The sequence below is a fragment of the Schistocerca nitens genome, chromosome 4 (assembly GCF_023898315.1).
Source record: "Schistocerca nitens isolate TAMUIC-IGC-003100 chromosome 4, iqSchNite1.1, whole genome shotgun sequence".
NCBI lineage: Eukaryota > Metazoa > Arthropoda > Insecta > Orthoptera > Acrididae > Schistocerca > Schistocerca nitens.
Window position 1 is genome coordinate 687,365,634 of NC_064617.1, and position 16,745 is coordinate 687,382,378.

The following is a 16,745-nucleotide window of genomic DNA, read 5'->3' on the forward strand; positions in this document are numbered from 1 at the left end:
GACTAAATGCTTAGGGATTACAATTACAGGTAACCTAAATTGGAATGATCACATAGATATTGTTGTGGGTAGAGTGACCAATTCATTGGCAGAACACTTGGAAGGTGCAACAGGTCCACTAAAGAGACTGCTTACACCACGCTTGTCCACCCTATGCTGGAGTACTGCTGTGTGGTGTGGGATTCGCATCAGATGGGACTGACAGATAACATTGAAAAGTTCAGAGAAGGGCAGCTCATTTTGTATTATCGTGAAATAGGGTAGATAGTGCCACAGACATGATACGTGAATTGGAGTTGTAATCATTAAAACAAAGGCATTTTTCGTAGTGACAGGATCTTCTCATGAAATTTCAATCACCAATTTTGTCCTCCGATTGCAACAACATTCTGTAGCACCAACCTACATAGGGAGAAATGATCATCACAATAAAATAAGAGGAATCAGGGCCGCACAGAAAAATTTACAATAAAATAAGAGGAATCAGGGCCGCACAGAAAAATTTAAGTGATCATTTTTCCCGCGCACCATTCAAGAGGGGAATGGTAGAGTGACAGCTTTAAGGTGAGAATGAGATTTTCACTCCGCAACAGAGTGTGTGCTGATATGAAACTTCCTGGCAGAGTAAAACTGTGTGCCAGGCCGAGACTCGAACTCGGTACCATTGCCTTTCATGGGCAAGTGCTCTACCATCTGAGCTACACAAGCACGACTCATGCCCCTTCCCCATAGTTTTACTTCTGCCAATATCTCATCTCCTACCTTCCAAACTTTACAGAAGCTCTCCTGCAAACCTTGCAGAACTAGCACTCCTGGAAGAAAGGATATTGTGGAGACATGACTTAGCTACAGCCTGGGGGATGTTTCCAGAATGAGATTTTCACTCTGTAGTGAAGCTGCGAGGATGGGGCCTGAGTCATGCTTGGGTAGCTCAGATGGTAGAGCACTAGCCTGTGAAAGGCAAGGGTCCCGAGTTCGAGTCTCGGTCCAGCACACAGTTTTAATCTGCCAGGAAGTTTCATATCAGCGCACACTCTGCTGCAGAGCGGAAATCTCGTTCTGGAAACATCCCCCAGGCTGTGGCTAAGCCATGTCTCCACAATATCCTTTCTTTCAGGAGTGCTAGTTCCGCAAGGTTCGCAGGAGAGCTTCTGTGAAGTTTGGAAGGTAGGAGACGAGCTACTGGCAGAAGTAAAGCTGAGGATAGGGCGCGAGTCCTGCTTGGGTAGCTCAGATCGTACAGCACTTGCCCGCGAAAGGCAAAAGTCCCGAGTTCAAGGCTCGGTCCGGCACACAGTTTTTATCAGCCAGGAAGTTTCATCTTTAAGGTGGTTCATTGAACCCTCTGCCAGGCACTTAATTGTGAATAGCAGAGTAATCATGTAGATGTATAAGATTAGTGAGATCATATAGAGCATATAGTGATCTTTCGACCAATGTCGGTTCAAACTGCAACTAGGGATACAGCAAAGGAGTGGCATGTGCTGTTTACAAAGACAATAGCCTGCCCTTGGCACTTTCCCCAGTCAGATCGCCCTTCCAGTAGAGGGTATAGCCTCATAGCACAGAGGAGTCAGTGTAACATTTTGTCATCAAGATTTATGTGAACATATTTTGTACAAATATTGAAGCTGATATATTCAGTGTAGTCCATAGGTGTTGATTCACACTTCTAAAATAAAAACAGGCAAATAAACAAAGTTAAAGTCAGGTAGTAAGGAGGGGGGAGGGGAGGGGGGGAGAGGGAGAGGGGGAGGGGGAGGGGGGAGAGGGAGAGGGGGAGGGGGAGGGGGGAGATATATATATATAGAAACCTGTGCTGTGAGTTTTGTTTCCAAAATGGTGCTCATTTTCTTTTGGAAACCACTATCTTGGATACAACTCATAATTTTCAAATGGAAAGTCATATGACTCATCGAACAGACAAACAAGAAAATCAATGGTGACTTTCATTTGAACATAGGTTTAGTGACTCTCAAGGTATGGCTCAAGTTTCTTCTTTACGGTTGGCCTGGAAGCAGGTGATATTAACACAAGCTGAACACACTGAGATGCTTCAACTATTAAGAGACAGGAGCATCTCCTCTCAATGAATGTAACCCAGACAAACCACTCATAACCCACACTGTGCTGGTGAAACTGCTTGCAAAATTCGATAAATCTGGGTCTGCCACAGACGAACCAAAAAATGGATGATCAAAAATGACTGTAGATGAAGCAACATCAACCACTGTTCTGGCATCATTCAGTAAGGAGTCAAAGAGTGCAGTACTCGTCACATCTTGCAGGAAAGTGAGTCAGTCACACATCAATAATGGTAATTTTGGCCTTACATAAATGGCACCCTTACAAAATGCAGATGTTACACTATCTCACCATGAACGATCCAGATAGCTTAGTTCAGTCTGCAGGAAGGGTGACACACAAGCTGACAAAAAATGTTGTTTCCCCTGTGACACACTCTTTATGTATGTAGCTAATTTCTAGGTAAATGGAGAGACAAATGAACACCATCACAGATGCTGGTCAGAAATCGAACCTCATTAGATGAATCCATTAAAAGGAGCTGGTACATCAAAAGTGATGGTTTGGCATGGAATATGTGATTCTTCTCTTGTTAGGTCCTTCTTCATTCAAGGTAAATTAACAGCAGTCTGTTGTCTGCAGCTGTTAGATGAAATGTGCTGCCGCCGCTGTTGTCTATAGATGTGACATTTCCATTTTGCTTTTAGCACAATGGTGCCACAACTCATTATGAGCTAGCTGTCCAGGCTTACATGGATAACTAGTTTTCCTGGATGCAAGTCCATTAATTTTTTATCTGTGGGGTATGTTAAGACAACTGTGCATGCAGTGAACATCAGAAACCTTATGCACCTCAGGGAGCACACTCTTGAAGCTTGTGCTCACATTCCGATACTCACATTGTTTAAAGTGCATGAGTAATTATATAACAAGCACCTTAGGCAACACCGCAACATCCTGGTTCTGTACATAACTTGAGAATGATGTAAGGTACACTCAAATGAAAGACATTTATTTTGCTCATAAAATTCTCATCTGTTTGACACATAACATGACCTTCTTTCCATTCAAAAAACAAAGTCTCATTCACAATTTTTACTAATTTTTTGAAAATCACTTTCACCAAGTATAGGCTATTTTCATATCTAAAAACTCATTGCAGCAACTGTTGACAATGCACAATAATAACTGCAATGAGTTTTTAGATCTAGAGGTGGCTTATACTGGCTGAAACCAGTTATAAAAAAAATAATAGAAGTTGTGACACAGATTGTATTATTCACATACTCAGAACATACAGATCACTGTGGTGTCCCCACAATAGTTCAATGCAAACTTTTTCTAGTGATAATTACAAGTTACATTTCAGATTCTAGCTTCCAGAATAGCTGCAATGTGGTAACATAGCATCGTAGGTTCCATCACCCCTCACCATCCCACACTACTTGATTTTAAATTTCTGTTTAGCCACTTGTTTTTGTTTTAGAATGGTAATCGAAGATGGAGGTAACTTGTCGAAACAGTTGACAACTACACAGGGAATTAGACAACATCTACATACAAGACATCGTCGCCTATGGCATACATATCAACAGACAAATAAAACAGAAGTTATGGCATTCAAGGGAAAATAACCTATCAGATCTAAAATTGTACTAAATAATGTAGTAGTGGAACAGGTAACCTACTTTCACTATCTCAGCTGTAACACGGAATGAAATTTCAACAATGAAATTGACAACAAGATCCTAAAATTTAATGCGTTTTGTGAAGGGGCAAAACACACAATATGTTGTATGGATCTGAAACCTGGGTTCACAGACAAAAGGATATAAGCAGGGATCCAGGCTGCAGAAATATTTCTCTGTAGTGATAAAGGGTGCACTAGAGAAAATCAGTTCAGCAATGAAGACATTAGGAATGAATTGCAAGTTGATGCAATGAACAAGAAATACACCTATATAAAAACAGATGGTGGGAACATGCAGACAGAATACCTCAAAGTAGACTTTCAAAATTAATTCTTGACTACAAACCATGAGGGAAAAGACAAAGGGGAGGCCATGGAAGAGATGGCTAGACCCTGTTGACCAGAACAGGTGAAATCACCTAATCCATGAAGGGAGAAGAAGAAGATATATTGCATTCTTCAAGAACCCTTCCAGCAACTATTACCGCTAAGTGCTTATACAATATGATGTGCTCAAGAAGTTAATCACTAACCATTTATTCAGTTAATACAGGATCATTTCTCATTGTTACAGGCATTATCTTACATTTATTCATATTTAAAGAGAACTTTTGGTCATTACACCCAATCCCTTAAGATTGTCCTGATGGTACTTTCCTGTACACAACAGTATCATCAGCAAGTGATCTTATAGTACTGCTAATCCAGTCTGATAAATCACTTATGGATCCTGAACAATGGAAACTCCAGGTTGGAATATCAACAATGTTAAGTATAGATTGCTACTCATAGTAAAGACGACATGTTAAGTTGCAGGCGCGCACATGATCACAATCACCGACACCTCTGAGCGGCAATCTGGAGTGGGGCAGAAATGGGGGAGGGACAGTAGAGCATGGGTGGGGGAGGGGAAGGGTGTCAAGAGGCTGTGGGGAAGGTAAGTGTGGAATGGAAAAGGAGAGGAACAGTGAAGAGGAAGATGAGTAACTGCATTGGCAGAGGGTGGCACACAATGACAGTGAGGGGACATGATTAGGGAAAAAGTAATAGGACAGGAGGGATGGAAAGTGTTGGGTGGAGGGTGTGGGGTTAGTAGGTTACTGTAAACCAAGGTCAGATTTGGGAGCAGAGAATGTGTTATAAGCATAACTCCCATCTCTGCAGTTCAGAAAAGTGCTGGTCAAGGAGAGGATCCAGATGTCCCCTGTTGTGAAGCAGCCACCCAAATCAAGCATTTTATGTTCAGCTGCATGTTGAGCCGCAAGGTGGGATACCATGCTCTTCGCCACAGTTTGGCAGTGACCATTCATTCTAGTAGACAGTGGTTGGTACCTGTACCAGCATAAAGAGCTCTGCAATGATTCCAGCAGAGCTGGTATGTGACATGACTTCTTTCACAGGTGGCCTGGCCTCTGATGGGGTAGGATAAGCAGGTGACAGGACTAACAGGAAGTGCTGGTTGGTTGAATTGGGCAGGTCTTACACCTGGGTCTTCCATAAGGACATGATCCCTGTGACGGGGTTGGGATTGGGAGTAGCATAGGGATGGACTAGGATGCTGTGGAGGTTGGGTGGGTGATGGAACACCATTGTAGGAGGATAGGATGTCCATTTCAGGTGATAAGATAGATAATCATAACCCTGGCGAAGGATGTTGTTCAATTTTTCCAGTCCAGGGTAGTATTGGGTGACAAAGGGGGCACTTCTTTGCAGTTGTTTCTTGGGGGTGGTGGGAGGATTTGGGGTGCATGGGGATATGGCACAGGAAATCTGTTTGCCGACTAGGTCTGGGGGTAGTGACTATCTGTGAAGGCCTTTGTGAGATCTTCAGTATACTGACCAAGGAAGTTCTTGTCAATGCAGGTACACCATTCCCTGGTGGTCAAGCCATATGGGATTTTTTTGGTGTGTAAGGGATGGCAGCCATCAAAATGCAGGTACTGTTGGTGATTGGCGGGCTTAATGTGGACAGAGGTGTAGATGGATCCATCACAGGGGAGGAGGTCAATGCCCAGGAAGGTGGCATGCTGTGTTGACAAGGATCGGGTGAAATGAATGGGAGAGAAGGTGTTGAGGCTGTGAACGAAAGAGGATAGGATGTCTTGGCCCTGAATTCACATCATGAAGATATCATCAATGTACATGAACCAGACCAGGGGTTTGGAGTTCTGGGAGGCTAGAAAGGTTTAGTCTAGATTGCCCACAAGTTTGGCATAGAAGGGTCTTATGCAGATGACCATGGCTGCACCACAGATTTGTTTATCTTTCCTTCAAAGGAGAACTAGTTATGGATATTGAGAACTTTAGAGATCTTATTACAATTCCTTGTGCTACACCAGATGTTGCAATTGTTTCTGTGGAACATTTGTCTTTCTATACAGAATATTGCATATTTGCAAAGATATTCCAGAAGATGACATCCTGGCTAATAGTGATGTAGTATGATGTCCAATATTGTTCTAAAATCTGGAAAAGGAGAATCTGCCTTTTCTTTTGCATCTGTTGTTTGAAAATTATCATGTAAGAATAAAACAAATGTATCAGGTGGCTGCATTATTTATTGATTTCCAAAAAGCATTTCACTCAGTACTACACCAACTTTTATAAAGAGAAATATGATTACATGAGGCATCCAACAAAATTTTTGACTGGATCGAGGGTTTCTTGAAGGTAAAGACTCGGCACGTAATCACAGATGGGAATTCATCAGAAGAAGGTGAAGAAACTTCAGGAATTCCCCTGGGAAGTGCTGGGTAGCTAACTGTTCACTTTGTATATAAAGGAGTGAGTGAACAATGATAACAGCAACATCAGACTTTTTGCAAAAAATGTAGTTCTCTGTACAAGAAGAACTATATGGAAAAAAGCTGCACAGAAGAATGGCATATTATTGAAGTAGAGAACACTCTGAAGTGCTGGAGTTGCAATAACATATAAAGGTAGCAAACAATGCACATCAGATTATAAACTGCACAGATGTTAGTATTCAAATCTGCTGGAGAAGAAACTGGCTTGTTTTGTGCAAAATCCATTCACCATGAATGAAGGTGGATAACTTTCTTTTGGAATTTTAGGTATTATGAGGCAGAAATTGAAATTTGATTATAGGATATCAATGAAAATAATCAAATCTTGAAAATATAAAAGTTACTGGATGGATGTAAAATTTACTCATCTAGCAGCAGGAGAAGGAAACACATAGAAAGATTTCGGAGATTGTGGCTCCTTCTTCTGGCAGAAGGGTTGAAGGGAAGGAAGAGGGGTTAAGGGAAAGGACTCGTGAAGTTTAGGGAAAGGGATAGAGTTTGGAAAGTCACCCAGAACCCTGGGTCATGGGAGTCTTACCAGACAGGAGGAGAAGGACAGTCTAATTGTTGGGGACTGCACCAAATGAGATTTCAAAATCTGAGAGCTTAAAGCTGGGAGACAGGGTAACATGCAAGATAGAGATTACTGCCAAAACATCATACATGAGCTAATAAGATTGGAAAGCTAATTGCATTGTATGTGATAGAAGTGTGTGTGTGTGGGGGGGGTTAATGGACAGTTCAGGAAATGAAAGATACAGAAAATTAAAAGGGAGTGAAGAAAGGAACAGTTACTGTGAATAAATGCTACGCGCAAAGAAATTAATGAAAATTAAGGCCAGGTGGGTGGTGAGAATGAACAACATGTTGTAGTGCCTAGTCCACCAAATGTGCCATCTAGATTTTCCCCCCGACACCAGTTTTTCAGAACTCCGCTGGTGGAAAGTGGCACTATAACATGTCCTTGGTTCTTGCCACCCATATTACCTTAATTTACGTTAATTTCTCCAGTCTCAGCATTTCTTCACGATAACTTTCTTTTCTTCACTCCCTTTTAGTTTTCTATATCTTATTTTATTACTTGGGTATCCCCCCCTCTATCACATACAACACACTCAGCTTTCCTCTCTCATTAACTCATGCATGATATTTTGATAGTAATCTCTGTCTTGCGTATTACCATATCCTCCACCTCTAAACTCCCAGGTTTTCAAATCTCATTCAGTGCATTACCCACCAATCAGTCTTTCCTTCTCATCCCATCCAGTAAGTTTCCCCTGACCAGGGTTCTGGGCAACTCTTCTGAACTCTATGTACTTTCCTAAATCTCACCAGTCCTTTTCCTTTGCCCCTCTTCCTCCCCTTCAAACCCTCTGCCCGAAGATTGAGACAGTGGCTCCAAAAGATGGCAGACTTAAATACCTCACCCATATGCGTGTGCATGCATGTGCGCACATGCACACAAGGAAATTAACATCTTGCCATGTCCACAGAAGTCTGCATTCTGGTGTCTGTGTGGTTGTGTGTGTGAATATAGTTTTTAGTGGAGTGATTGATCAAAGAAACTCTTCTAGTAGCAAATAAGAGGAATAGGTCCGTAAACACACAATAATTTTTTTGCACTGATTGAAGTGGGTAGGGTTACACCAAGAAGTACTAATCCAGTATTTATCAATCATTGTGGAGTTGTTCATCACATAATTGGTATTAAATGACTAAACTTTCAGTCCCTTGAGGACTGATGTCTGTCATCAGTAGGAGGTGTGACTGCCACAGACACAAATACACTCTTGTATTCACTGTGATACGGAAACAAACAGCCTCCAAATGTCATCCTGAAGAACTCGTTGATATTCTTGAAATGGATACTGTGTCAGTTCACACAGATTGCTGGCTGTAGGCCCCCATTTCCCCCCACCCCCACCCCCATACTTGAAACAGGGCTTGACGGACCTAACATCTCTTGACAAATTAATACTTAAATAAATGGACTTTTTCCTTTTGTGCTAAACTACCTTCAAATATTACCTATTACATAAGGTGTGTATATTTTCTACTCCTACAGTATACATAAAACTAAAGGCCAGAATTAATAATTGCAGAAGAAGAAAGCACTCCAAGAAACAACAGTTGTTTTGTGGTGTACACCATTTTTCACCCTAAATAAAAATTTCTTCCCTCAAAAACTATCTGTTGCATTACACAAAGGTGTCACCATTGTTGTACACTTATGTTGTAAACTTATGGTTTCATATTTTAGTATATGAAGTGAAATCTTTAAATGTCCATTAACAGGCTAATTTCATTTTTGATGTGTGGCTGCTTTCTTATGAAAGATATAAATTTAAAGTTTCAGTAAACAGATGAAAATTTTAATATTATGCTGCCTTGTTCTATTTTACTGTTTTGTCAACTGATCCTTCTAGTGCATCATCATCTTTCCCACAGTGTCACTCTCTTGTAAACTGGAATACTGGCATGTGCACAACAACTGCAAAAAAGTTTCAATATCATTTATTTGGATGGCAATACTATAAGGAAAATAAAACATTAGCATAAAGACTTATTTTAAACAATACTTTAATACTTTAAATATCACTTCCAGTGAATTTCACATAAATATTTTAGCACCCAGATTATTTCTGGATCAACGTTTTTCTTTTTTACATTTGATCAAATATTAAAACATTTCTTATTCAATAGTTACCGTACTCAAGGGAATAACTTACAGTGATACTTAAAACAGCAGACTGGTGTGATCTTGGCTTAAGGCAAAACTGTTTAGACAAATAATGCTGCAAAATATATCACAGTTATCTATGCAAAATATGTCAAACAAGCCAGGAATCTAAAGATTTGGAATTTATATAAAAGCAATTTGATATAAAGACTATAGATCACAGCTGCCTTTGTGAGATATTTTTCCAGTCACCTGAACTAGAAAATTGTGAACACAGTGCCAGAATTATTACAAAGACATTGAGTATCGTCATTACTCTGTCAAACCTCATGAAATTCATTTGAAAACTTGTGCCTTCTTATTCTGTCAAACAACACAAATTTAATTCTGGAACCTTGCACAAAAAACTAAATGGTGAGGTTTGCATTTCTGCAGTATAGACAAAGAGGCTTTCACAGGTTTAAAGTTGCACATGATTAACAATTCACATCTATTTACTATAAATACAAAGTCTCTCTTCATAAAAAAATAATTGTAGTTTCACATTAAAATGATCACATAAATGTCTGTCCAGACTGATGAAAATCTGGGCAGTTTCAACATCTTACAAAACGAAAATGCTGCAGACGCTGCCACTTTATGGAAACGAAAATGATTCTCATGGGAATGTCACAGTTCATTTCATCTGTGCTTTCTGTAGTGATATCACATGCCTTGACTTCTGAACCAGCAGCTTCAGCTCCATACATCTGAAGAGTATCTTTTCTGGTTCTCCATCTTCTTCACATAGGCCATAGCTTCTGACTCTGACATGTTTCCTTTTTCCATGACAACTTTCACAACAATGTCATGCACATCACGTGCCATATTCTTTGCATCTCTGTAAATGACAAAAAGAAATTCCTGTAATTGCTTTTTATAACAAATTTATACTAGTTTTCTCAAAATATAGTGGTCAGGATTACCTACCCACAAACATATAAGTGCCCATTGTTTTCTCCAATGATACTCCAGATTTCATCTTTGTTCTTCTGTAGTAGGTGGGTAACATATACTTTCTCTGCTTGGTCTCTTGAGAATGCAACATACATCTGGGAACAGTTAATGAAAATTAAGCAACCTGACTGATTCAATTTGCTCAGCACTATACCCACAATTAATGCAGTATAAAACCCCCTGTGGTCAAACTATGATCCGTACCTTAAGTGTACCATCATTGACACACTGTTCCAGTTCATCTTGATAGATAAAATCTTCAGATTTCTTACGACAGCCAAAATACAGTATAGTGTCACCAACTGGCTTCCCTGTAAAATAATCCAAATATCAATATTCTGTGAATGATAGTAAGTTGCACGTGGTAAACCTGACTCACACAGTCTGACAAATGGGAATCTGTTTCAATCTCAAAATCAAATATTCTCTTTTGAAAAGCTACAGGAGACAAGCACACAGTAGTACCAAGTGGGATGGCTGCGAAACAAAGATACTCCATGTCCTGTATTAGAATGAGGAAGATAATGCAGCTACAATAATACCAATATTTTACATTCTCCATAGGTGTGGTTCTTAATGCCTAATGACACCTTTTATCAATTTTTCTCATGCCAAGATTAGGAGAAGTGATCGTGCCCAGTTGCCGATTACCAGCCTGTGTGACAATGTGCTAGGGTGAATCCAAACCTCTCTATAATGCATTTTGATGTATTAAAATTCAACACTGTTAAGGGTGAGTCAACCCATGGCTTTACTCATCAATGCAAGTTTTGAATTTTTACTGGTAATCTTTCATGTAACCTCACACATCATGAAAGATTGGAATTCCCATTTTGGACACTTCAACTTCAGTATTCATAGTATCTGTGTGTGTACTGCCTTCCTGTCAGCATTATATGTGAACATCAATGCTTTTATTTATCTACATCTAGTTCAACTTCTATACTGCATAAGCTACCATTCTAGCAAAAGCAACTTTCAGTAGTTATTAATTGCAGGTTTACCATAGCAGATAAACAAAAATATACAGTAACAGATAAGAGGCTCTACCTTCTTTTTTTGAAAGATGGCGTTCTTGAATAAACCCACGGAAAGGTGCCAGACCTGTCCCTGGACCAATCATTATAATGGGTGTCTGAGTTCTTGTTGGCAGCCTGCAAAGAAATACAGACATGAATAATTGTTTCAGATCAATACAGACATGAATGAAAAACTTAATGATTTCAGTAGCCAAGAGAGTGAAAAGCTTCTGAGTTCTCTGGGGCTAAAGACCAATGAAACAACTCTACAGAATCCATGACTGACAAACTGTTATGGTTTGTTCCATCAAATTTGGACTGTGAATGACAGAGCTCCATCTCACTAGGAAGCAACAGTTTTAGCAATAATTCCTGCAGACTCATTTTATAGTTAATATTCACTCAGTATGAGAAATGAGGGGCTGGTGGAAATTAGCACTCGACAAAATTATATATTTTTTTCCAAATAAATGGGAAAACTAGCTTTTAGAAAAGAATTTATATAATCAGATTAATTGATTGCTTCATTCATTCATTCCATAAATCTCATCATCCAAGGGAGCCTTAAGGATCTGGAATGAGTGACAATATGCTTTAAAATAATATTAAAATGTCCTGGGAGGAATACAGACAAGACGAGGATTAAAGTAACTACTCACTGTACCCTTGAAGCATTGAGTTGACAATAGGGACATTAAAAAATCATAACTAAGTTTTCAGAACACACAAAACGAGTTAATAAACACACACACACACACACACACACACACACACACACACACACACACACACACACACACGTATTTGCTTGATTTTATTGATTAGAAAGAAGATATTCAGCGGTCTGTATACTGGAAAAGTTACAACTTTCATATGAACACATGTGTTAACCGGAGAGAGAAAAAAAAACAACCACGAGTCCAAATATTCTGATAAATTTCTGTATCTACATCTTTACACCATGCCCACCTTAGAGTGCGTGGTGTGGTGGATGGTGTTACTAGTACCATATCTTCCCCCCTCCTCCCCAACCTTCCTTTCCTTGTTGTGTTTGTGAATGATAATGGGAAGAACAACTGCAAGCAAGATCTAATTTCTCAGATATTCTTTTTGTGGTCATTTCAGGAATGAAGCAAGTGGAGGTAATAGTTCCCTGTTTCTTCTTGGAATGTACATTAACACAATTTCAACAGTAAATCTCTGTGATGCACAATGCCCCTCTTGTAGTGTCTGCTGCTGAAGTTTGTGGAGCACCTCCATAACACTCATCCAGATCAAAAGAGCATGTATGAAATATGTCACTCTTTGTTGATCTTCTCTATCTGTTCTATTAATTCAGCCTGGTAAGGGTCTCAGTCTGATGAGCAATACTCAAGAATTACCAGAGGTTGAAAGGTTCTTTTATTTAGAATATGACTGGTTTCAGGTTCCTATGCACCCATCTTCAAGTGGTATAACTTCATGCTGTGACCCCAAGCATCGCGGTGGATAAGTACAGGATGTGGTGAATTACCAGCGTGTGCAGAGCACATTCACTGGCAATACACTGTGTTCTGTACTTGTCCACCACGGCACCTGGGGTCACAGCACTAAGTTATAACGCCTGAAGATGGGCGTATAAGAGCCTGAAACTGGTCATGTTCTAAATAAAAGAACCTTACAACTGCAGCAGTATTTTCAACCTCTGGTACAATGCTCAGTTGTGGATGTTCCTCCGACAGGATTGTTTGTACTCAAGAATTAGTCTACAAATGTTTTGTAAGTCACTTTTTCCACTGAACCGCAGCCTGACCCTCTGCTTTTCCTACAGCTGGGAGTTGTTCCACTCCAGGTCACTCTGGATCATTAGTCCTAGGTATTTTATGGTTGCTACTTTTCTCTCAGTGATTTATAGTTAATAGCATAAATGAAAAGCAATGGATCTCTTTGCTTATTTACACATTCAGTGCCAAAAAGCAAATCCTTGCTTTTGTTGTCTATCCTCTGCAGGTCATCCTGCATTTCTCTCTGCAATCTTCTATTATTTCAACGTTCTTTCCTGTCAAGTTCTGTCTTCTAGGAAGTCCTTAATTCAGTTACAAATTTCATCCAGTAATCAGTAAACTTTTATTTTGTTCACTACATTGCAGTGTGGAATTGTACCGAGTGCATTCTGGAAGTTTAGGGTGATGAAATTAACTTGGCTGTTGTTACACATCATCTTCTGGTGCTCATGGAGGAACAGAGTCAGCTGAGTTTCACATGATCTCTATTTGTAGAATCCATAATTATTTTTATGGTGTCTTGCCCCACTCATTACTAATAGCGTGCCTATGGGATGCAGTGTTCTCGGAATGCTATACAACAATTCAGTCAAATAACATTAGGAGTTTTATTCCCAGAAAGCAAATTGACAACACTTAACTTGACTATAGCAAATGTTGCTAGAGAGAGGCGGCATCAAAACAATACAGTCTGATAGTGAAGCACTAAACACACTGCAGGCTCGGGCAGCAGAGGCTAGCAAGAGCTGCAGATATATTCACTTGCTGCAGGGGGCGCGCCTGGTGCGACACCATCCAATTATGTGCACCACTGGCTGCCCTTTCTTCATCACCTTCTCTGCTCTTGCATGCCACCTCTTCATTCCGGTGTTTGTGGTTACGCCGGAACAATTTTTATGGAGGTTGTGGCATTGATGGCTGGGAGGCCCCAACTAGGGAAGTTTTGCCAACGAGTTGCAAGTCTTATTTCAGGTGATGCCACACTGGGTGACTTGCGTGTTGGTAACAATGAAGTGATGATGAGGACAACACAACACCCAGTCCACAAGCAGAGAAAATCTCCAACCTGGCCAGGAATCAAACCCACTGCATGGCAGGCAGACCCATTACCACTCAGCTAAGCAGGCGGAATTTATAGAGGTGATTGTTGTTTTCTAAAAAGGTCAATGCCTCAGCATAAAAAAGTTCTAACAACTATTCTTGAAAGTTGAATTACCTTCAGTTTTTTCCAATCAGTTGGTACCCTTTATGTTTGCCAGCAACCTGTTAATGGCTTTTGCACCAGAACATAAAACTCCATTCTAAGTAGTAGGCAGGAATGCAAAGTCTACAGAAGCATTCTTAATTTAAGCATTGTGGCTGTTAATTTTACAATTCATGTTAAATTCACTAGCTAACCATTAACCACAAATATCATTAGGACGTAAATACAGTGTATCCATTTATGTGATGACCGTGTGCGTGGGGTTGTGGTTGTGTTCATCATGCACGGGAACCACATAGCCTGGTCGAATGAGTTCCATGTCTCCCTCTCAATACTGCACTGCAAACCCCTTCAGCCTGTGTCATTCAAGCAGTAAAACAAACATCATGGGTGTAACAGTGAAGTCTATGAATGCAGCAATGGCAAGACCAAATTATTCCATTCCACAATGAGTGTTTATTTACAATTTGTATGCCTGTATGGAGTTCAGTCTTACTGTCCAGTGCAAGTACTTAAACCTGGTGATTCTGTGCACAGGGTTATATTTTGCGAATGGGTTTTGAAACAAGTGCATGATGGTGAAATGGATCCTCACCTCTTCTGTTTTCAGACAAGGCTTGGTTCCATATACAAGAGTATGTCAATTCCCAAAACTCTCAGAATTGGAGCACTGATGGACCTATTCCACTGAAGCACTTCATGATCAAAAAATAGGAGAGTGGTGTGCAGTTAGTGCTGACAGAATAATAGGTCCAGTTTTTTTAATAACACAGTTAAAAGTGAAAAATAAGTGCAAAATATTTTGCAACCATTTTTAATTAAATAAGTGCAAAAGTATGAAGCTTTGTATTTTTTCATTAGGTTTTGAGAAGGGCTCATACAGCCAATTTGAACATAATTCACGATGTGTTCCATGCCAGAGTCATTAGCAACAATATCTGGCCCAAGCGTGTTCCCAGTTCAACTCTGTGTGTTTTCCATTTGAGGGGAGCACTAAAGGATAAAGTGCACACAACAAATCCACAGACGTTACAGAAACTCAACAATAAGATCTGCAAGTCAATTAATTCAATTTCTCAAAGAGAATTACATCGTGTGATGAATAATTTCTTGAGTAGATATCAGAAATGTGAGGAAAACTATGGCACGCAGTTCCAGCACCTCCTTGTATGACATGGGTGAGTACAAAATTTATTTGCATATATTTTTAATTTAGTACTGTAGTAGTAGTAGTGAGGCAACACAGCATCTGATTCACAGGGCAAAAGTGCCCTTACTGCCTGCTATCTACTGTGCTGTACATGCACTCATCGGATAAATGAAACACCCTGTATACTGGCACATGATTGTAAGAACCCCAAAGTCCCTGAAATGCATCTGCCAGATCTTTTATTTGATTTACATTGCACACGTACTGCAGACTACTGTATGGTGGTAATTTTTGACCTCTGTTACACTGCCTCAAAATATTATGCCATCGGACATTTCTGAGTCAAAGTATGCAAAGTACAATAGCAGTCCCATCCCCAAGTTAACACAATGTGAGAGATTTGCAAGTACAAATCGGGTAGAATTGAGCTTTTTGACTAACTTATCCAGGCACTGGAATAATGTCAGTTCACTGTAGAAAAATATAATGAGCACAATCTGCTTTCCTTAGATAGTCAGAAATATTTGTTTAATTCAGTTACAAACAGGAGTGACATTCAAACAGAAGAACAAAATCACATTCAAGGAGCCCAACCGCATAACAAATGAGGATTGATATGGCTGTAACATTAATACAAAATAAGCCTGAAAGTAATTAAGAAAGGTTACAGTTTAACTTCCTACTGACAACAAGGTCATCAGAGACTGGGCACAATCTCTGATTGGATAAGGAAGAGGTTTGGAAATCGGTAGTGTCCTCTTCAAAGGACCTATCCCAAGCTTCATCCAAATCAATTTATGAAAACTACAGAAAACCTTAATCTGGGTCAGTAGACAGTGATCTGAACCCCAATTTGAACACCATTCCACCTGAAAGTGACCAGCAGCTAAATCACTGTCACCCTGACTGGGTTTTCTGAATATATTTATTGTCTATGCTATCATTAACTAGTATAGCTTTTCTTTAAAAGAGGCAAAGTAATGAGCAACAGTGGAAAATAAAAACTAAGTGTATGTGAAAGGATCAACTGCTGCAGATGCATATTGCCAATAATAATAAGAACACTGAATCTAGACGCTACTTGGCAAAGTTTTATCTTTCAGCTACCAATTTGTAAATCGGTATTTTACCCCTTCCCCAGTTTATGCCTTACATCAACTCTCTCTTTGTGTTCTGTATATGGAGTACAGTGCAGTAAGCTGGTTACCATGTAGTCAGAAAAACCAATATATTTATCTCAAGTCATCTCAGTTGTTGCTGAAAAATGTTCAGTCATAAGGTTAAAGAAGATTTTTGTTCTCTATGTCTGCGATTTCCTATGTAAACTTGTCTTTGCTACAGTTATAAAGTAACTATTTACATTCAAAAGAAGGCTACAAGGAGAGATACTGAAGTGAAATGTGAATATTTT

The 16,745-nt window shown here is 39.7% G+C and overlaps 1 protein-coding gene across 1 annotated transcript in view; it reads right to left on the bottom strand.

Annotated features, from left to right (window-relative positions):
• Nucleotides 1-9,085: 9,085 nt before the first annotated feature.
• LOC126251878 (NADPH--cytochrome P450 reductase) overlaps nucleotides 9,086-16,745 on the bottom strand; it is a 236,041-nt gene continuing 228,381 nt past the window's right edge. The window contains exons 12-15 of the mRNA XM_049952568.1: nucleotides 11,249-11,352; nucleotides 10,403-10,509; nucleotides 10,172-10,293; nucleotides 9,086-10,082 (exon numbers count right to left, since the gene is read on the bottom strand). Of these exons, the coding sequence (XP_049808525.1) occupies nucleotides 9,938-10,082; nucleotides 10,172-10,293; nucleotides 10,403-10,509; nucleotides 11,249-11,352 (478 nt within the window). The 3' untranslated portion in view covers nucleotides 9,086-9,937. The remainder of the gene's footprint in view (nucleotides 10,083-10,171; nucleotides 10,294-10,402; nucleotides 10,510-11,248; nucleotides 11,353-16,745) is intronic.